Here is a 22,090-nt window from a genome sequence, read left to right on the forward strand (position 1 = left end):
TAAATCAACCCAATTCTTTGAATCTATGCTCTTTTATGCTCTTTTATCTATGGTTACTTTTACTCTGTGCTGCCCATTCTGCTTCCTCTTTGTCTGACTGGTGACTACCTCCTTCTTCTTCCCAGCATCCTGTGTGTCTGAAAATCCTGCCTAGCTATTGGCCATTCAGTTTTGGATTAAACCAATCAAAATGACACATCTTCACAGTGTACAAAAAGATTATTCCACAACAAACACCCTCTGCAAGCAGAGACACTGATGGCCTAGGCACTAGGCATGCACATGGTGCACAGACATACATTCAGGTAAAACCCATACCTATAAAATAAAATAAAACAAAGTACTCCAACAAAAGCAACTGGGGGGGGGGGGACGGGTTTATTTTAGCTCACAAATCCAGATTAGAGTCCAGCAGGTTACAACAGGGTAGTCGGGAACAGGAAGTGGCTGGTCACATCCACAGTCAAGAGCAGAGAGAGAATGAGCCCAGGTGAGCCAGTGCTCAGCTCATTGCTTTCACTCTTCCTCGGTTCAGGGTTCCAGCCTAGGGAATGGCACTGCCTGCCACAGGCAGCTCTGCTCACATCAGATGACATAATCAAGACAAACTCCCAGACAACTGACAATCTGGAGACACTTCCCAGGCAAGGCTAGATTGTGTTGAGCTGGCATGAAAACTGACATGTGTCTCAGCGAGCTGCACATCTAAGAAGAGCCCGAAAGTGACTTGACAGGGGCCACGCTTCCCCATCTTTGGAAAGGAAGAGAAACCAAAATTGTATCTCAGACATTAGTACGGGGAGAGGGATAAAAAAGGGGGGGGGGTTTGGAGAAAATATATTTGACCAAAACAAAAAACAATAAACCTTCATCCTGGGCTTGCAAGTTCCCTAAAAGCAAGGCATTCTGCTCCCTGCTACTGACTGACAGAGAGGGGAGTTCGACTCTTTGGGAGTGCTTTACCACACCCAATAATAAAGAAGACAATTTTTTCCACTTCTAAAAAAAATGGACAGGTTACAATTCCCAAAACTATATGCCTTATGTCAGTAATTTAATTCAAAGGGAACGTGGCTAGATGAAACAAGATCAAACAAACATGCATTTCAAGTTTTGAAACAACAAGGGTCGGCCATCCTTCAGGTCATTTCTGGGCACTTAGAATGTCCTCAGAGCCCAGACAGCAGAGCATCAGGGCCGCAGACGCTCTTCTCATCGGCTCTGCAAAGAAGCCAACATCTCACCCTGGTTTCATACCTTACTACGACACACAGCTCAGTCACGAGAAAGGGGTGAACATGCTAACTTCAGCTCCTCTGAGTCCAGGGCAATGGCTTCTGGAACTTTCCCTGGACCCACACTCGGTGCATCGCCACCTGCTTTTTCCTGTTAACTTGCAAGCGATGATCGACCAGATTTTGCTTTTCATATAATCCAGCCTTGCAGAACATGCGGTGGATTTCCCCTTTGAGACAAAAGTAGATGTCAAAGATCTAACACGTGATAGGGGAGAGGGGAGGTAAGGACCAGTAAGACACCATGGAGGACTGTTCATCCGAGTTGTTTATACCAAGAAGCACTACACAGCTGGGTGAAGAAAACCCACAAAACCAAGTGGGGCTCTCTTATGTCCCCCATATATTGCAAGTATGAACAGGCTTACAGGGCCAGCAGGATCAGGAGATTATCGTGAGTTGAGCTATGGCTGGAGCTTTCAGTATTTTAAGACGTGTCTCCTTCATGAGCCTTTGTTTTCCAACCCAAAATGACATATTATACAAGGTTCTTTAAGTTTGGGGAACCCCTTGGCTGCAGGATCCACTTGGTGCTGTCAGAAGTACTTGTTTAAGTCAAGAAATTGACTAGTGAGAACTAATTTTCTTTAGATTTAGAAAAGTCCAATTTTCTCCCATGGCTGGGGCAGAATATCAATTCTTTCCATATCCAGGCTAACACTATGCCCAAACTGCACCCTGCACCGGCACTCTAGCGTAAGAGTGGAGCAAGCGACCCTTTAGAAGGGATTTTAGCTGGAAGATTAGGAGGCAGAGGCCATCTGCATGCTTTTCTGCAGAACCACTGTGAGCACTAGGGAATGAAGACAGTGGTGTTGCCCTGAGTCCTCGTGTTCATAGCGTCTGAGGACCTCCCTACAAACGATTATCTGAGGAGTCTCACAGCTCTTCATTGACCTGGCTGATAGAGCAGCATACCGCATACCTTTCGTAAAGAAATAGGCTCTGGTACCATCTCCTCGGACATAAAAATTTTCAGATAAACAACGCCCTAAAAAATAATAAAGAAAAATTTGATAGTTCCTTAAAAAACAAGATAAACCAAAATAATTTGACATGAGATATTTTTATATTCTCAAAACACATTCAAATAACTGAGAACTGAGTATACTATTAGCTTTTAAAAGTTTATTTTTACTTATGTAAACACGTGTCTGTATATGGGTATACGCACATGTGTGTGGTTGCCTAATGACACCAGAAGAGGGGACTGGATCCCCGGAGCTGCAGTTATAGGTGAGCTGCCTGGTGTGGGTGCTTGTAACCAAACCCCTGTCTTCTTCAAGAGCACCTAACCACTGAGCAACCCCTCCAGCTCCTATTACCTTTTTTAAAACGCAGCTGAGCATTATCATATCTTCCAAGATCCCGAAATAATAGCATTCCCCCAGGCTTCAGCAGCCTGGACAGTCGGTCAACAACAGCTTGCATCCTTGGAAAAGAAAGTGAGATAACCTGCATGGAAACGTTTTATATGCTAGGGCCAACCTTCCTGTATGAAATGTTTTATAAGCTAGGGTCAGCCTTCCTGTATGGAAACCTTTCATATGCTAGGGTCAACCTTCCTGGAGACAGAATAACAAGATCTCAATAAGCCAAAGAAATCATACATGTAATAGAAAAGCAAAAGAAAACAAACCACAAAAATAAACAAACAAAAACCTAAAAAACAAAATAAAACAAAAAACAAACCCCAAAACAAAGTATCCAAAGGAACTGAATTCAGAAGTCTAGTGTTTCTAGAGCTAAACTGTAAGCGGAGACTGCTCGTTCATTTCCAGCCTCCCAAACCCAAATAATCACACAGAAACTATATTAATTATAACATTGACCAATGGCTCAAGCATATTTCTAAGTAGCCCTTATATCTTAAATTAAGCTATTTTTATTATTTGTATTTTACTATGAGGCTCATGGTTTGTTACCTCTTACCTCTTGAGCAACTACATGGCATCTGCCTCCTTCAGCATCTACATGGTGTCTACTCTATGTGTCTCTTCCAGCCTGGCTATATTCTGTCCTGCCACAGGCCAAAGCAGCCTTATTCACTAACCAATAAAAGCAACACATATACAGAAGGACGTCCCACATCGCTGAACTCAGCTGGGAGCCTAAGGGCTTGACATCCTGTCAAAGCTGAACTGCAAACCACAAACCTGCGATCCCAGACTCTGGGGCTACAGCAGGAGGATCATGGGTTCCAGACCAGCCAAGGCTGGGGCCCAAGTACCAGGCAAGCCTCAGTCACACTGTGAGACCCTGTCCCAAACCAACTGAATAGACAACTCACCCACCCATCCACTAAGGTTTCTGCCATTAAATACAGTAGGAGACACAGGTTCATTTTCTGCTAAATAAAACAATATGCCAGAGCCACCCCAAATTTACATAGCTAAACACCTTTCCTCCATGTTAATTCATCTCCTGGATGGTCTGCCTTCCTGCCTGCCTCCCCACCTTCTTTCAGTGTGTGCATGTATAGTACTCATGAGAATGCACACACATGTCCACATATGTGTATAAGCCCACAGCTGACATTGTGCAGGGTCTCTCACCTAACAGCCACCTTGCTTTCAGGTCTTGTCTCTGCCTCCTGAATGCCATGATTATAGGCACATCTGTGGCTGTCTGGGTTTTCAGCTGGGTTCTGGGAATCTGAACTGGGTCCTCAGTCACTCTTGGCCTATTTCAACTGTACTCACATCCCAATTCCCAGCTCAATACTGGGAGGCTCTGTTTTATTCTTGTTAATTCCTCATCCTGCTTCTGCAGCATGCAATCAAATATGACTCTTAAACCAAATCTTGATGTAGCTTTTGGGTTCTGCGTTTATGGTCTATGTTTTATGGGCCAGAAAGATTCGGGCCTTCTACCGATGCTGAGTGGCTGGCATTAGCTGCCCACAGAGCTCCACTGGACAGGACTCATGGAGCCCAGAGGGAATGACAATTGGGTACAGAACAATCGGTCACTGCCTGCTGACGTGGGGAAGGGAAATGGCAGCCTACACGGCAAGCCTTTGTTATCTCTTTTCTGTTTGTTTATTGATGTTGGCTTTTAAGACAGGGTCTTACACTGTAGTCCAAGGTGGTCTGGAACTTGCATTGGTCCTTCTGCCCCAGCCTCCTTACACACTAAGCCGCCACACCCAGATGTGCCTTTGCTTTATCTAAGCCAATTGAAGGTGCTCAGGTTTTCTTGTTTTGAAAAGATGAGGCTAGTTCAGATAATTTATAAATTTCTTTCATTTAGACAACATTCATGGCTGCCATGACGGTTCAACTGGTAAAAGCATTTGCCACAAATGCTGGCAACTTGAGTTGGATCCCTCGGACCCATGAAAGTATGGAAGGGGAGAACTGAAAATACAGAGTAATCCTCTGGCCTCTACATACATGCTGTGGAGCACACAGGACCACATACACACCACAGACACACAGACAGACAGACACACACACAGAGGCACATATATGTAATTTAAAAATCTTATAAAACGACATTTAGTGGATTAGTGGGTGAAATCCAGCTTCTATATTATTATAAAGCAGCCAGGAGGTGGTGGCGCACGCCTTTAATCCCAGCACTTTGGAGCCAGAGGCAGGCAAATCTCGGTGAGTTCAAGCCAGCCAGGTCAGAGCTAGTTCCAGGACAGCCAGAGTAATACAGAGAAACCCTGTCTTGAAAAACAAAATGCAAACCAAAACAAAATAAGATTTAAAAAAACGGAAAGAAAGAAAAAGCAGAAAGGCAGAAAATAAAAGATGCTATAAAATTAAGTCTGAACAGGGAGAAATGTGGCAGAAAGAGATCGCATGTTTAGGTGAAAAGCTCTCTTCAAAAACTGGAATACACGCTGAGGTATTCATGGCACTAACGTCCACACTGCCAAGCTCCAGGGAAGCACGCCGGCTTACCGGTAGCCTGAGTGAGACCCTGAGCTCAAGAAAAAGAAAAAGAGCGGACAATGAGGACTACTGAGAACTCAAGAACAATGGCAATGGGTTTCTGATCCTACTGCATGTACTGGCTTTGTAAGAGCCTAGGCAGTTTGGATGCTCAACTTACTAGACCTGGATGGAGGTGGGGGTTCCTTGGACTTCCCACAGGGCAGGGAACCCTGATTGCTCTTCGGGCTGAGGAGGGAGGGGGACTTGATTGGGGGAGGGGGAAGGAAATGGGAGGCGGTGGCGGGGAAGAGACGGAAATCTTTAATAAATAAATTAAAAAAAAGAAAAAGCATAAATACACAAAAGGAAAATGATTTTCTCTTTCATCTCAGGTCATTCTCATGCTGCGCTTACATCCTTGCTCTCTGACAATAACAAAAAATGTAAGTCTTAAAGAATATAATTTGAAGGTAAATGTATTATGTACAGAGCAAAATATCTGGAATTATTAGTAAAAAAAGAATGACATAAAAATACAGGGAAAACAAATGATGCGCCTCGCTCTACAGCCACTGTGTAAAGCCTCACCTAACAGGGGCGTCTGTGCAGAGGGCAGGAGTGGGGGCTGCTCTCCTGACACTCCACGTCCTCTCAGGCTCCTGGGGACCACGGTGGGACCACACTGGGGACGCAGCAGAGAAGAGGAACAGGACGAAGCCCGCCTTGGCTGCTTTCCCTGGTGCTGTGATAACACACTTTGACAGGAGCAACTTCAGAGAGAGAGGGTTTATTCTGGGTCATAGGGCAGGTTACAGACTACCATGGGGAAATCAAGGAGTCAGGAGCTTGACACGCTTGTTCACACCCTGTCCAGTCAGAAAGCAGAGAACCATGAAGCACGCTAGTGCTCAGCTTGCTGTCTTACATAGTCCGGAATCCACTGGCCACGGCCCCTCCCACGGTAAGATGGGACACTCCATGTAACCACATATGATGTATATGGTGCTGCAGATCAAACCAGGGGCTCTGCATGCTAGGCACTTTCCCGACAGGGCTATATTTCAGCCTTGGGGTTTCAGTTCTTTTTGAAGCAGAGTCACAAAATACTGCATTCTGGAGCATAAATGGTCATTAGTTCTTTTCTTCTTCTTAGTTTTCTTCCTTCGAGGCAGAGCCTCACCTACTCCAGGATGGCCTCAAACTCACTTAAACTCGTGATCTTTTTACCTCCACCTCATGAAAGCTGGGACGACTAACACTTGCCACCACCCCTCCTGGGTAATTCTAGATTCTGTCAAGTTTACAATTGATATTAATCATCACGGCTCTGCTTTTTTTTTTTTTTTTTTTTTTTTTGAGACAAGCTTTCACTATCCTGGACTGGCCTAGAACTCACAGAGCTCCACCTGCCTCTCCACGTGCTGGGATGCCCAACCCTTTCTTTCTTTTGTGCACTTCAGTTGATTGCTGTCCTTACCTGGCGCTGGGCAGAGCAAGAGGAAAGGAAAAGAGATAAAAACAGACAGACAACAAAAACTCCCCAGTTTGAGGACTCCCCGCTCTGCTTCCATTTCCAGGAAGTCTCTTACATTTTCCTTTATTCAGTGACAGAAGGCAGCTCTCTTCCGTAGTCTCCTAGGAGTTACTTCCATCTAAACCGCCACCCCCAGACTCCCAGACTCAGGATCTAGCTGAATTACTGCCATTTCTTTGTGTCTGCTGCCAATGAGTTGCTCTTCTAGAATGCTCGTGGATGCACACTCACAGTTACAGTCCTCAGTGACCCTGAAGACACTGCTGAACAATTTATTTTTATTGCCTCTCTTCGATTGGCTCACCTTACTATTATTTAGTTAAAATGCCTCAAGGTGCTGTTTCTTTGTGTTGTCCAGGTTGGTCTCAAACACCCTGGGGCCCAGTGCCTTGTGTCTTAATCACCCGAGTAGCTGGCCCACAGGCGCACACCGCTACACCCAGATCATTCTACCTTATTTTTAGATCATTTTCATATAGGCAAAAAAGTTGTGCTGACATGATACATTTGAATTTTATATTAAACAGAGTGAATGCTTTATTATAAAGGTAATCATCCTATGATATCTATTTCTCCTTCTTATTAATATTCAATTCAAATCACGATAAAATATATCAGAACAAATCTCAAATAGTCTTTCTACCGTCTTATTTAGAATCTACGCATTTCCTGTTTTAAGGACCCGCAAGAAATCTGGTTCTTCATGACCTACGTCATCCTTCTAATTATTCCTCCACAGAAGCAGCCCCAGCGCAGCACTTGGGCTACTCCGCAACTGTGCCAACAGATGAGCACATGATCAGGAAAGAAAGGCACTGCGGAACTCGAGAGGGAACCTAATCTATGCATCAGGTATAAATATAACTTCCTTTCTGATTGATTTGGGAATCAAATTTTCCCTCACTAAGTAATAAAGTGCTCTTCTACGGATGGGAACTGAAAAGCCAGCAAGGGGCCTAGCAGCTTAGCATGTAGGACTCACGTTTTTGTGGGAAGGGATTGCATTATCACGCAAAAGGGATCGGATGCAGATCCGTGCCCTCTTCTCGGGGGCTGTGAAATCTCATAAAAGTACAAGTCCTGTGGTGGACATGGTGGTACAGGCCTGTAATCTCAGCAGTGGGGAAGTTGAGGCAGGAGGGTCACTAGGAGTTTGAGATCAGTCTAGACTGGATAGAGAGTTCAAGGTCAGCATAGGCTACACAGGCTAAATCAAAAATGAAAACCAACGTCATATATACATAAGAACCTAAGTCATACTCAGGGGATCAGGGACACTCAGTAGAAGAGCACATGTCGACATGCACAAGATCACAAGGTTAATTCACAGTGACACACTCACACACACAAACCCAGGCCCATACAAATGAATCACTTGAGAGGATGCCACGTCAAAGATGTTTGTTTCTGATCTCCCGTACAATCTCCCTCCTGGGAGTCTATCAGGCTGCTCTGCATCTGTAATTTCCTTGAAGCGCTGTCACTTCTAATAGGTATGTGTCTCTCCAGAATGTGCTCGCTTCATTCCGACAGCGACAGAAAGCTCGCTAATGAAGCATCTGACCGGTTCCCTTCTTAAAAGTGTAAAGGCAGGAGAAGCTGCATTTAAAAGGCTGCATGTTAAACATAATGGAGTTCACTAGATAATAAATTCAGGGATTGTCATGTTTGCTTTGCTAGTTCTAGGAGCCACGGCTGAGAAAGGAGCTTTCCATGCCAGCTTTGCCCTTTCGTCTTCCTTTACCTGTCAGGGTGAATAGAAGAGAGCACAAAGACGAGGAGAACGACATCCAGGATCCCGTCTGGGAAAGGGTAGGCCAAGCCGTCATCGCACACATCGTGGAGGAAGGCACAACAGTGGGCCTCACTGTAGGACGCATGCGACTGTCACGGCAGAGGAATAAACGGCACGAGTTAGCGGGCCTCCAGAGGGGTTTTGGTTTGTTTTTTCCTTATCTTTTTTAAAATAAAGGCTATTTTTTTAAAAAAAAAACCTTTCTTGGACCAGTGAGATGGCCTGGTTGTTGAGGTGCTTGTTCCTGGGACTCGCATGGTGGGAAGAGAACTGACCCCCCAAACTGTTCTCTCATCTCCACATCAGCCCCTGACATGTATGTTCTCTCCCCACAAAATAAATACATGTAATAAACAATTTTTTCTCTCTCTCAGGCATCTCTTCTCTGTGAACTTGAATAAACTTCGTTCCTGGTTCAGTACTCTATAACTTATTTCAAGCTGCCCTAAAACAACAAAAACAAAGCCAGATGGTATTTGATCCCAGCACTCGGGAGGCAGAGGCAGGTGGATCTCTGTGAGTTCAAGACCACCCAGGGCTACAGGAGATTGAATCTGTCTAAAAGAGAAACAGAGCTCACACAAGGTGATCCCAGCACTTGGGATCCCATGTCTTTAATCCCAGCACTAGGGAGGTGGAGACAGGAGTGATAGGGCTGGGAGGAGAGAGGAATATAAGGCGGGAGGAGACAGAGGTTCAGTGCAGTCTGAGGGTGCAGTCTGAGAACTGGTAGAGACAGGACCTCCCCTTCAGTCTGAGGAGTCGGCAGAGGTAAAAGGCTCTCTAGTGGCTGGCTGCACTGCTTCTCTCATCTCTCAGCTTTCACCCCTTACATCTGACTCTGGGTTTTTATTATTAACACCAGTGAGAGCCCTGCTACAGCTCTACTACTGAAATCCGCTCTCTTGCACTCTGAGATGGGATGCTGTGCGAGGCAGTTGAGTAAGGCTATTTGTAGACAGCATTGGGTGAAACTCACTCCACAGGATCTGTCTATGGAATCATCAGCAGGAGAGACATCAAACCCCATGTTATCCTGGGAAAAATACTGGTATATTTGCCTTCTCCTCTATGCATTGTTTTGAGAAATGTCTGTAATAAACACTATTACTGTCCAAAACTAACTTTCAGCATTACCTTTTTTTTTTTTTTTTTTTTTTTGAGACAGGGTTTCTCTGAGTAGCCCTGGCTGTCCTGGAACTCACTATGTAGACCAGGCTGGCTTCAAACTCAGAGATCTACCTTGGCCTCTTAAGCACTGGGATTAAAAGTGTGTTCTATCACCTGGCCCAGCCAGTGTTAACTTTTGAAAGTTTTTCTTACATGTTTAGCACACTTTTTTGTGGTTTGTTTGTAGTTACGTGTTTGTGTGTACAGTAATACACGTGTATGAAGGTGGACACGTGTGTATGGAGGTCACTGAACAACCTCAGCTGTCTTTCCTCAAGTTCAGTTCACCTGAGTTTGGAGACAGGGTCTTCCCTGACCTGGTACTGGTCTAACAGGCTAGGCTGGTTGGCCATGAACTCAGGGCTCTGTCTGTGTCTGCCGGCCCAGGGCTGGGATCACAAGCGTGGTCAACACACCCAGCCTTTTCCATCTGAGGAGCTGAACTCAGGTCCTCGGGCTCGCAAGGTGAGTATCTTCTGACAGAGCCATCTCCCTGCATTCTATGTGACAGAATTTCCTTTCGTTCACTGCCGACTCTTCATCCTAAGGAAGGCTAACCAGCATTCAGTTTGTTCAGGAAGCCCGGGTTCCCAAAGCTTTCCTCACAGTCTCTTAGATTTTCTTAGTTCAAGAATGTCAATCTAGGCCGGGTGGTGGTGGCGCACGCCTTTAATCCCAGCACTCGGGAGGCAGAGGCAGGTGGATCTCTGTGAGTTCGAGACCAGCCTGGTCTACAAGAGCTAGTTCCAGGACAGGCTCCAAAACCACAGAGAAACCCCGTCTCGAAAAACCAAAAAAAGAAAAAAAAAAAAAAGAATGTCAATCTAACAAGCGCCTACTATGTGCTAGACTATATTTGTAAGCTGTTAGAGACATGCATGAGTCTATCTTCTTGGAGGTTCTATCGCTTCTTCTTGGAGGTTTAACTAAAACATGGGGTAGGTAGGTGGTTGTTAAAATCTTGACTAATATTACTGGTATGTTTTGAACTTATTTATGAACATGAACATGGACTGGATTTAAAAAGATTTTTATGATTAATTCTGTACATATGTGTGTGGGTTTGTGCATGAGGTAAGAAGGCATTGACTCCCAGGAGCTAGGTCTAGGTGGCTGCGAGTCACATCGAATGTGCCCCGGGAACCAAACTCAGCTCTTCCACAGAAGCAGTGTGTGCTCTTACCCAATGAGCATCTATCCAGCTAGGACACCTCTCCAGGTTAAAAACAAGGCATTCTATATAGGTAATATACTTTAACATCAGTTGAAATAGCTTCCAGAAAGCGCAAAAGCCCAGCTAAACATCATCACAGATGCACCTGATGCAGAAATATTTCAGAAGAATCAACCACCTCAGAAGTCAACAGACCATTTCAAAAATTTTTTAAATTTATTTTTATGTGTATACGTGTTTTGCCTGCATGCATGCCTGTGTCTGATGCCTTTAGAGGCCAGAAGAGGACATCAGATCTCATTATAGATGGCAGTAAGCCACCATGTGAGAGCTGGGGATTGAACCTGGGTCCTCTAGAAGGGCAGCAAGTGTTCTTAACCACTGAGCCATCTCTCTAGGCCCCAAATTAGACATTTTAAATGTATTTATTTATCCTATGTGTATGGGCATTTTGCCTGTGTCTATATTTAGGCACCATGTGCCTGCCTGATGCTCACAGAGTTGAGAAGCAGGTGTTAGACCCTTGGAAATGGAGGAAGAGATAGTTGTGAGCCCCGTACAGGTGCTGTGGATTGAATCCAGGCCCTTTGGAAGACCAATCAGCATTCTTAACTGTTAAACCAAGCTCTTCAGGCTTCTTGAGTTAGAACTTTTAAAAGTGTCTATTTATTTATTCATTTATCTAGTTTTTGGGTTTGTTTTGTTTTCTGAGACAGGATCTCACTAAATAGCTTTGGCTGTCTGTTCTGGAATTCACTCTGTAGACCAGACTAGCCTTGAACTCACAGAAATTTATCTGCCTCTGCCTCCCAAATGTTGGGATTAAAGGTGTGTGCCAGTACACCATCGCCTGGCTCTCTCTTTATTTTTATTTATGTGTATATACATGCTTGTGTGTATTTGTGTGCATGAGTGTTTGCTATCCTTTTCAATTGCCCTTTATCTTGTGTTTATGTCTCTCATTGAACTTGGAGCTCAGGGATTTGTCTAGGTTGGCAAGCCAGAAGTTCAAGGATCTTCCTGTCTCTGGCTCCCCTGTGCTGGAATTACAGGCTCACGCTGCCATGCCCAGACTTTTTAATGGTGGTGCTGGATCTGAACTCAGGTCTTCCTGCTTGCATGATGAGCACTCTCCTGACAGCCACCCCCTCAGCCCATGCCTCTCTTTCAAGACTATATAAGTCATACCTTTACAAGCTCTACCGCTTCAGAGGCGAAATCACAGCAATAAAGAAAGGATCCTGGAATGTTCCTATGTAAAATGAAAAAGACATTTAGGTTCAGAGTCAGACATGTTCAAACTAGATAAGGTGTGACAAGCTCTTACCACTACCGGGTAACTTTGAAATTCCCATCCAGTGCTGAAGGGCGCCTGCCTACCTCTGAGGCTATGCTCATGCTCACATGGGAATTTCTAAGTCCACCCTCCCACCTGTTCCTCACCCTCAAGGCCCGGCATGCCCAGCTCTGCCTTCTCCAAGCCCCTCATTCTTCCTTTATTTGCAACTTGTTTGGTTTTGAACCTTTCCAAACAGGTGCTCAATTGCTCTGACAGGGCAGAAGCACATACAGCATTATCACGGGAATACATGCAATCTCTAAAAGGGAATCAAACTCTAATACACAAATTCTTGGATAGTTAAGATTCTTGGATATTATACACACATAATTAATCTGCTCCGCAGCGCTGGGATTTGCATTCAACTTAAGATCAGTCCAAACAAGTAGAAGTAGAACAGACAGGACTTGATTGTGAAAAGTTAACTAGCACTAAATCAAAGCAAAAGACTGCAGCGCTTGATTCTGTTTTGTTTGTCATCTGTCCCCTATGAAAATGATGCGGTGCTGAGTCCAGGCCTTTTGGAAGGCCGACCTTCTGCTCGCAGCACTTGGGTGGCCGAGGCAAGAAGATTCGATGCTCAAGGCCACTTTGGGTCACAGAGCGAGCTTCTGTCTCAAAAACAGAAAGGAAGAAGTACGTAAGAACATCTTAGTACTTTACTCCAGCATATACTCTGTACTCCACTATGAAACTCAGGTAACTGTGGCCTGTGAACTACTGAGTGCTGCATGCCCACGAATGTGCTCCGTTAGCACTCAGGCACGTGTGATCTGTGGCCGAGGATGAGAGGCCCCTGGAAGCAGGCTGCCCTGGGCCTAACACTTGGCTCCATCACTACTAAGTGATGTGTCTGGAGGACGGTTTCTTGATCTGTCTGTAACTCTGTTCCTTCATCTTTAATAGAGACAAGTGTGGGGTTTAAGGTAGTTATGAGGGCTGAATGGATCCACATGGTAAGGTTCTAAAAGACTCATGGCTCAGAAAAACAAGCACTCAACAGATCTCAGCCATTATTACAGCTGTTATTGCTATTATTATTATTATTATTATTATTGTTATTGTTATTCTGAAACCTGCTTCTGACTCCCAGGAACTTTTTCTTTTTTTTTCTTTTTCTTTTTTTTTTTTTTTTGGTTTTTTGAGACAGGGTTTCTCTGTGGCTTTGGAGCCTGTCCTGGAACTAGCTCTGTAGACCAGGCTGGTCTCGAACTCTGCCTCCCGAGTGCTGGGATTAAAGGCGTGCGCCACCACCGCCGGCACTCCCAGGAACTTAAAACTCAGATGACCCTCTAAAAATGTCTATATACTTCAGTGTCTTTCTGGACTCTAGTTCAGCTAATGCCTGTGAGAGGGCTGCCATCCACCTTTGAGTAGTTACGGAACACCTACTGAACTCAGAAGAGTCCAGCAGCTAATGGAAAGTGTGTGCCATGTGTCCTATCAAGGTGCCAGCTGACCTCTGAGATGGAATTCTGACTGCATCAGCATCCCATGCTGCAGTTTTGTACCCAATGACCTTCAAGAGCCTTTGTGTCAAGTCAGCTGACCGCCCTGGCTCTTCTCCCACGGGTACACACGTCAGTACAACACCACACCAACAGCACTGTCTGGGAGGAGGTTAAGAAGCAAAAGATCCTTGGAGAATGATCTGACCCTCGATTCCAACGGTCTAATTATGGTGAAATATTCTGAAAGTGTAACACATTAATCCTAGGGGTGGGGAGCTTAATTCTCCCTCTGGAAGGCTGGACACTCTTGGGCTTTTAAAGATGAATTATTCCCTGGGTTAATAAGCACACCTGTAATCCCAATAATGGGCGATAAAGACAGGAGAATCTTGTTTGAGGCCAGTCTGATGAATATAGCGAGACCTTGTTGGATGAGGAGGAAAAAAAGGAAAATGAGGAGGTGGGGAAGAGGAAGGAAAGGGGTGCAGAAGAGGTAGGAACTTAGAGCTTTCCATTAGGAGTTAACTGAAAAGAGAGCTGAGGTCAGGTGTGGTGGCACATGCCTTTAGTTCCAGCACTTAGGACGCACATACAGGCCTGGTTTATAGAGTGAGGACAGCTAGGGCTATGCCGAGAGACCTTGCCTCAAAAAAAAAAAAACAAAAAAAAAAACAGGAAAAAGAAAAGAAAAGAAAGAAAGAGAAGAGAGAAATGAAAGCATAACTAACTAATACAGAACTAATAATCAATATCTATTGACCTCTTGCTATGTCATACTGTTAGGTTACCTGGAATATACAAAATAGAGAAACAAGAAATTTAAAAACAACGTGCTTAGTAATAACTTGGGAACAGCCATAGAGTAACACAACCACTCGCCAGCACGGGGTCACGAGGTCACGAGGGTGAAGAGACCTGGTCATGTGCAACAGAAGAGGAGCAGGGAAAGGGAAGACAAGAAAGTAAGGACGAGGAGTAAGGCCATGCTCAGTCACCAGCGCCTCCCATGCCCCGCCACAGCAGCTGCCAATAGATAACAATGAGGAGGCTCCATCTATTCCATAGCCAGATGTTCTGAAGATGCATCCTGGATCCAGAAGCGGCATGATGTTTGGCATTATGCCAAAAAATTGTTGAATCGAGGTGGTGGGTTCACAGAAACTCACTGTGCTGCTCTTTGCTTTTCAAAATGCTTTTACATAGTTGTAATTGAAAGATAAAAAGATCATAGGTTAAAGAATGTGTATGCAGACTGCACAGTAGCTATGCGAGCAACAGGGACCCACACCGCCTCCTGTCGCGAGTTTTTGGAAATGCACGCATGTTGATTTTAGTGGAAATAACGTGAAAGCTATAGTGCAAACTTAGAGAACTGGAGAGACCAGAGAAGGCAAAAGGTAGAGAGAGTGTTGTACTAAGGGCAGCGGAGCTGCATCCCCGGCACCCGGCTGCCCGCACGGCTAGCTTTACCTGAAATAATTACACGGAAACTGTATTCTTTTAAACATTGCCTGACCCACTAGTTTCAGTTTCTTATTGGCTAGCTCTTACATATTGATCTAACCCATTTCTATTAATCTGTGTAGCCCAAGAGCTGGCTTACCAGGAATGATCTTAGCCTGCATCTGTCTGGAGTGGGAGAATCATGGCGACTCCTTGACTCCGCTTCTTTCTCCCAGCATTCTGTTCTGTTTACTCCGCCTACCTAAGGGTTGGGCTATGAAATGGGCCTAGGCAGTTTCTTTATTAATAAGAAATCACGCCCACATCAAGAGAGTTTGTCAAGGTGGCCTCATCACAAGAACACTAAAACACTCAGGCGAGACTGATGGTGGCCTCAAAGGGCAGGAAGGAGGACATTAGTGTTGTCCCCACATATTTCTGCTTTCCCACTTGTGGTCAGCACTACCACTGCAGATGACTTTGAGTCCAGGCACAGAGATCTGACATGCGAAGGGTGTGCGTGTGTGTGTGTGGGGGGGGGAGGGGGTTGCTCCAGCAATGCTGATGCCACGGTATGAGGAGTGAGGTGTGTGCTCCAATCCCAGTTCTCTGTGTAAGGTGCCATCTGGTATCCAGGAAGAGCACAGCACATCTGACGCTAAGCAAAGCACAGCTTGGTGGAAGGATGGGATCTCTTGCTCTTTTCTCATTCTGCCGTCTACGTAAACAAGAGTTTTAAAACGACTTCAAACCCGTGGCTACGGAACGCTTTTTCGGAATGTTCCCCAGTTCATGTGATGTTAGTCACTAAGAACGTGTCGTTTGAAACTTGCTTTAGTCATGGTTTATCTGGGAATTCGGAATTCTTGGCATAGGTACCACAAAGTATTTCCAGAATTTTTCAACATCCCACAAATATGTAAGATTTTGTAGGGGAAACACTTAAAACTCACCGCAAGGTGTTCAGGATTGGAAAAACACAATTTCCAGCACCACAGCCAACCTAAAATTGAAAATAAATAAATGTGAATGCATTACGTTTCACTCCCAATATTGGGTTTTCTATTAAAAAAAAAATGACTACTGAATTTCTGGGTATGGCAGGACTTGTGAAGCCCCAATGCCAGAAGAAGCAAATCACAAGAGGAACCATCAAAGTTTGGCTGTGGAGATCGTCACAATTTTGAACCCACCAAAGCCTCCCAACTGAACGAATATGTGCACAGCGCACTGCAGACAGCACAGCAGCGAATAAAGCGTTTGCGGTTGCAGTAGCCATGGTAAAGGGCAGGACTCATACAATAGACAAGCAAGGGGAAGGAATGGGCAGAGGACAGCTAGCATGTGACGTCTCAATGTCTGAAGAGCCATGAGGCATACTGAGTGGTGGAAAAGGGATAAACAAACGCAGGGTCAGAGGGCTCTGGAGCTTTTGGAAGCCCAGGAGGCTGCGGCAAGAAGTCTGGGCTGTAGGGTGAGTCTGAAGCCAGCCTGGGAAACTTAGGGAGACCCTGCCTCAAAATGGGCTGGGATGTGGAAAACTCTTCTCTATAGTTTAAGTTCAAACCCTCATACAAGTGAGCAAGAGAGAGAAGGCTGGTCTTAAACACATATGATACTCTTGTTTCTGTCCCCTGAGTGCTGAGACTGTGGGCACGTGTTCCCACGTCTGGTTGTATTAGTATAGCTTCTTAGGAAGCAGTTTGGGAGTCTGTTTCAAGAGCTCTAAAAGTTTCCAAATACTGTAAACTAGTGAATTTAACCCAAGATGGGAAAAGAAAATGGAGGCAAAGACATGTGCTGAGAAAATGCTCCATGCCAGTTGTATGACAACAGGGGAGCAAAATTATGGTGTCTCTCTTATGTGCTCTTGTAAATCCTCTGTAATCAGCAACTATAACCCGCAGAATCAGAAAGATGGGGTTTCGGCTCAAAAATGGGAAACCACTATCTACACTAGATTACAGAAAACTAAACATCTCACTTATTTTTATTTCACTTCAGAAGGGGTGTGTGTGTGTGTGTGTGTGTGTGTGAGAGAGAGAGAGAGAGAGAGAGAGAGAGAGAGAGAGAGAGAGAGAGAGAAAGAGAGAGAGAGAGAGAGAGTAAAGAAAAGAAAAAAGAGTGAATATTAAGACCAAAAGTTTATCGGAACTTAAGACCTGCCTCCAAGTTAGAAAATACAGCAAATTAAAGGGGGGGGGGGTAGGGAATAAGTAACACAAATAAAATAAAAGCCACAAACTTTGACTGATTAAAGATGTGAGTCCTAAGTACTGCTTATATGTGTAAGCACACTGAGCATCTGGTTAGGTCTGGTCTTCCACCTGGGCGGTCTGGACCATTCATAAAATAGTATGGTGCGCACACTTCCACACTCCATCACCTCTTGGATGTCTTGTCCCCTGGACACAGTACCTCCAGTATTCGGAAAGTGGCCTTGCTACCAGGAAAGCGCTCTGTCTTCCCAGGCCCTTTGCTGTGTTCTTCCAAGTCTTGGTTGGGAAAGTTAGATCTTTCTTCGCTCCAAGGGGCTGATGAGACACGGCTCTTTTGACAATCCATTTCCGTTCTCTGCATACTTGAGAAGTTACTTCCGACTTGATCGGATGATTCTTCCACTTTCTCTTTAGAGTTTTGATCAACTGGAAGAATTTCAGGAAATTCCCTCAACAGCCAGTTGCGATTCTTGAAAAATTTATTCTTATGGGTCTGGTAAAATGTGTCCCAGTATTTATTAGCATCGCGTTCAAACTTAACTGAAACAGAGAGGAAAAAAATCCATTTACTATGAACGATATATACTATTGGCTGTTATTTTGGTAACTAAATACCTTTAATAATTAAATATTTAAGCCAAGTGTAGTGGAACACACCTCTAATCCCAGCACTTGGGAAGGCAAGGCGGGCAGGTCTTGCCATTCAAGGCCAGCCTGGTCTACAGAGTGAGTTCCAGGACAGTTGGAGCAGGTGTGGCCTTGCTGAAGTGTGTCACTAGCAGTGGGCTTTGAGGTTTCAGAAGCTCAAGCCAGGCCCAGTGGCTGGCTCTCTCTTCCTGCTGCCTGCTGATCCAGAGATAGAACTCTCGGCTTCCTTTCCAGCACCATGTCTGCTTGCATGCCACCATACTTCCCGCCATGATAATAATGGAGTAAACCTCTGAACTGCAAGCCAGCCCCAGTGAAATGTTCTCCTTGACAAGAGCTGCCATGGTCGTGGTGTCTCTTCATAACAGAACACTAAGACACACACACTAATCAATAACTGGATTTCCAATTCAGTCACTTTGATATTATTATCATCATAATTTTACTTACTGGATATACGGCTAACATACAAAAGTGCATTTAATTTTCTTCAAAAGATCAATATGTAATATATTTAATTCTACTTTTAAAATCTATTTTTCTGTCAATAGTTGGCCATTCCATTTTGTGAGGAATAGAAACTTTGAGAATTATTTTTTGAAGCCAAGCTTTGAATATGTCTGTCTGTCTGTCTGTCTGTCTGTCTGTCTGTCTGTCTGTCTATCTGTCTATCTATCTATCTATCTATCTATCTATCTATCTATCTATCTATCTACCTATTTGTCTATCTACTTATTTGTCTATCTATTATATGTCTATCTTATATATGTATATGTGTATTATATGTACATATGTGTGTATGTATGTGTGTGTATGTATGTATGTATGTATACATATTTGAGACAGGATCTCTCTGTGCAGCTTTGGCTAGGCTGGAACTTGTTATGTAGACCAGGCTGGTCTCAAACCCACAGAGATTCACCTGTGAAGTACCGAGACTAAAGGCATGTACTACCATACCTGGCCTAACAATAATATTTTTAATCAAGCTATTTGTGTGTGCCTTTCTATTTTCTTGGAGAAAGAACTCCGTCCCAGTCTGTCTCGACAAAGGTACAGACAGGCAATAAGAAAAGAATGTGGGCATTATAAATGACATAACTTTAGAGCAAGAGGGGTCAATGTGATAGTTTATTCCCACTGCCTTCCTGGTTCTACATCTGAAGAAAGGAACTGAAACTCCTTGTGAAGGCCACCCTGTAACTTCACCCCCCACCACACCCTCAAATCCAGAGGCATCTCTTTCTGTTGCTGTCTCCTAATGGAAGTCTCTAAGCAAATTCCTGATGCTTTCTTGAACAGATAGGCTCTTGGTGATGTCTTACCTGGGTTAAGGGGCAACAGCTATGTCAATGGTCTCAGAACTTCAGGCATTTCTTAGTCTTCTGCTCCTTCCCATCTCTACCTTGCATTGACAAAGTGATTTAAACCACGTATAGTAACACAGGGCTATAATTCCAACACTTGGGAGGCTGAGGCAGGAGAATCTCAAGTTAGAGCTAGCCTGAACTACAAAGAGAATTTGAAGCCAGCCTGGGCTATATCAAAAAACTCTTGCCTCAAATAAATCATGGTAGCACAAATTTTTAAGCTTAGCACTTGTGACAAGGAAGAAGGTTCACAAGTTTAAACAAAAACTCAAATAACTTGCTCACTCTATCTTTTATTGAACAACCATTTCTTAACTCCAATTATGTAACAAGGTTAATCCTTAGTCTTAATCCATGGATTAAGAATTACTTTTACCCTAGTAGGCAGACTCATGACAGTTTAAAAGTACTTTCAAAGTCTGCAAACACTTCCTAATGGGAATGTAACAATTCCCAAGGTCCAGCTGGAGAAAAGTAAGGTACAGGGCAGAACGAATCTTATGCCATTCGCTAGAAGGAAGGAAGAGAAAACTGCATGTGTACGCAAACAAGCAGGCACATGTTCTCAGGTACTTACTAGGATAGGTACAAAACAGCACCAGGCATGGTGGCTCATGCCTGTAATCCCAGGACTGGGGAGGCTGAGGCAGAGGACTGTTGTCACAAACAAACAACAACAAAACCAAACAAGCAAATTTTAAAAACCTGCGGTTTAATGGAGAATTTTTGTTAGTTTTGATTCATGGGAATTTACCATCGATTCCAAAATTATGCTAAGCCACAAATAAAAATAATGGACCCCTTTCATTCATAATTTCAAAGAGATTCAATCTACGAGTCATGTGGCTGCCAACAGTCAGTCTCCTTCACTGTCCTGAAGTGAGGTTTTCCTTCATTTTTATCTGCATAGCCTGGTCCCACAGGCCTTCACTCATCCAGGCTCATGCTTCCTGGGTCCACTCTGGCAGCAGAAAAAAGGTCTGAGAAATGGCAGTGGGCCCTATGTATAAGGGATGTGTGTTTGTGAGTCTAAACCGTCATCTCATCTGCATTAACCAAAGGCAGCCTACTTATGCTTAGTTCAAAAGTGCATACTGATCTGGAAGCTAGCTCTGTGTTCACTTTCAACAACTAAGGTGCACCTGTGTACTGGGCAAGCAAACAAAAACAACATTCTGAAAATCAGAAGTGGGAGGAAATAGAGAACTTCCCGATTTCCCAAGGGATTTCTTATGGCTTACTTACTGTCTTCCTCTGTTTTAAAAACTTTCTTTGTAACTCATTCTGCGTATATAGATTTTGTATCTAAGAAAAAGCATCCCAAAGACTTATATTTAAAGGTAATACGACCCAAATTTAGTCAAATCTCTGGGATTAGGTTTTCCAACATAAAGCTATTTACGAGGTGAATTTGAGACAAATCACCATTAACTAGAATTTAATACTACACTGTGGCTAATCTCAAGATGTATTCCCCTAAGAATTAACGAGGGTGGAGTAGGGAATTCAGGAGAGTAATGTGACAAAAATATGTGCAAGCAGTTCTATTTATTACAGGAAAGAAGCGGCAGCTTACTCAAATCGCAGTCTGGAAATGAGCACATAAACTACGTAGGCCTAAACAGGGCAGACCCATGTAGCACCCGGAACATACAGGATAACAAGAAGAAAAACACTCACACAACAGCCAAGACACTGGTGGCAACTCTGACATTTAGTTTATACTCATTAGTAGTGGATGAAAGTTTGGAACGGGGTAATATAACAATTATTAGATAGCCCTATCTTTTGCAAAGCTGTTGCCAAACATAAAGAACAGTAACTGGGCAGGCAGGGAGGAGCTGGGAAGATGGCTCAGTGGGTAACAGCTCTTGCTCTACAAACATGAGGCCCTGAGTTCAAATCCCCAGCACTCACAGAAAAAAACCTTGCATGGGTATGCATTTCTGTAGTATTAGCATTGCGTGTGGAGAGAGGAGATCCCAAGAACTCACCGGCTAGTAAAGCAGCCTACCCAAAGACCACAACAAACCAACCAACCAAAAGAAACAAGCAGGAAACAGTGAGCTTCTGGTTTATTGACAATAAGGCTAAGTGTGCAAGAGGAAGACATCTAACCTCCTGCTGTAGCTTCTACACGCCCATACATGGCCAATACACTTACATGCATGTAACACACAAACACACATATAGAATCTCATGTGAATTATCCATTCATTTTGCTAATGTCCTTTAATGAGAATTAGCATAGCCTCTTTAAGCACCCCCCATATATGTGTGTATAGATATACATATATATGAATTTATGGAAAACAGGTATTACCAGGTATTATTCTATTCTGTGATGATGGGACTGTAATAAGCTACACTGAAATAAAAAACTAAATTGGGCACCTAAATTCAACCCTAGCTAGGCAGTGGTGCATCCCTTTAATCTTAGGCCTTAAGAGACAGAGGTAGGGTCAGAGTCAGGCACACCTCTGTGAGTGCCAGGCTGGTCTATATAGTGAGTTCCAGGCCAGCCAAGGCTACATAGTGAGATCCTGTTTCAAAAACAAAACAAAACAAACCAAACAAACAAACAAACAACCCATCAGTAACACACAGTTTCAGGCTCTATGTCAAATGCTTTTCTTAGATTTTTCTCCATTTGCTCCTAACAGTATTGTAGAAATATGAGTGGTGGGCTGCGTCCCGGCACCCGGCCGCCCACATGGCTAGCTCTACCCGAAATAATTACACGGACACTGTGTTCATTTAATCAC

General features: G+C 44.0%; 1 protein-coding gene across 2 annotated transcripts in view; it reads right to left on the reverse strand.

Annotated features, from left to right (window-relative positions):
• Positions 1-369: 369 nt before the first annotated feature.
• Positions 370-22,090, reverse strand: part of Mettl8 (methyltransferase like 8) — an 81,546-nt gene continuing 59,825 nt past the window's right edge. Inside the window, exons 4-10 of one of the 2 annotated variants that reach the window (XM_005346545.3) lie at positions 17,507-17,847; positions 16,042-16,091; positions 12,044-12,107; positions 8,461-8,600; positions 2,621-2,727; positions 2,221-2,286; positions 370-1,465 (exon numbers count right to left, since the gene is read on the reverse strand). In XM_005346545.3, coding sequence (XP_005346602.1) covers positions 1,308-1,465; positions 2,221-2,286; positions 2,621-2,727; positions 8,461-8,600; positions 12,044-12,107; positions 16,042-16,091; positions 17,507-17,847 — 926 coding nt within the window. In that variant the 3' untranslated portion in view covers positions 370-1,307. The remainder of the gene's footprint in view (positions 1,466-2,220; positions 2,287-2,620; positions 2,728-8,460; positions 8,601-12,043; positions 12,108-16,041; positions 16,092-17,506; positions 17,848-22,090) is intronic. The other variant, XR_003376861.1, reaches the window with a different exon arrangement.

The sequence above is a fragment of the Microtus ochrogaster genome, chromosome 4, assembly GCF_000317375.1.
Source record: "Microtus ochrogaster isolate Prairie Vole_2 chromosome 4, MicOch1.0, whole genome shotgun sequence".
NCBI classification, from domain to species: domain Eukaryota; kingdom Metazoa; phylum Chordata; class Mammalia; order Rodentia; family Cricetidae; genus Microtus; species Microtus ochrogaster.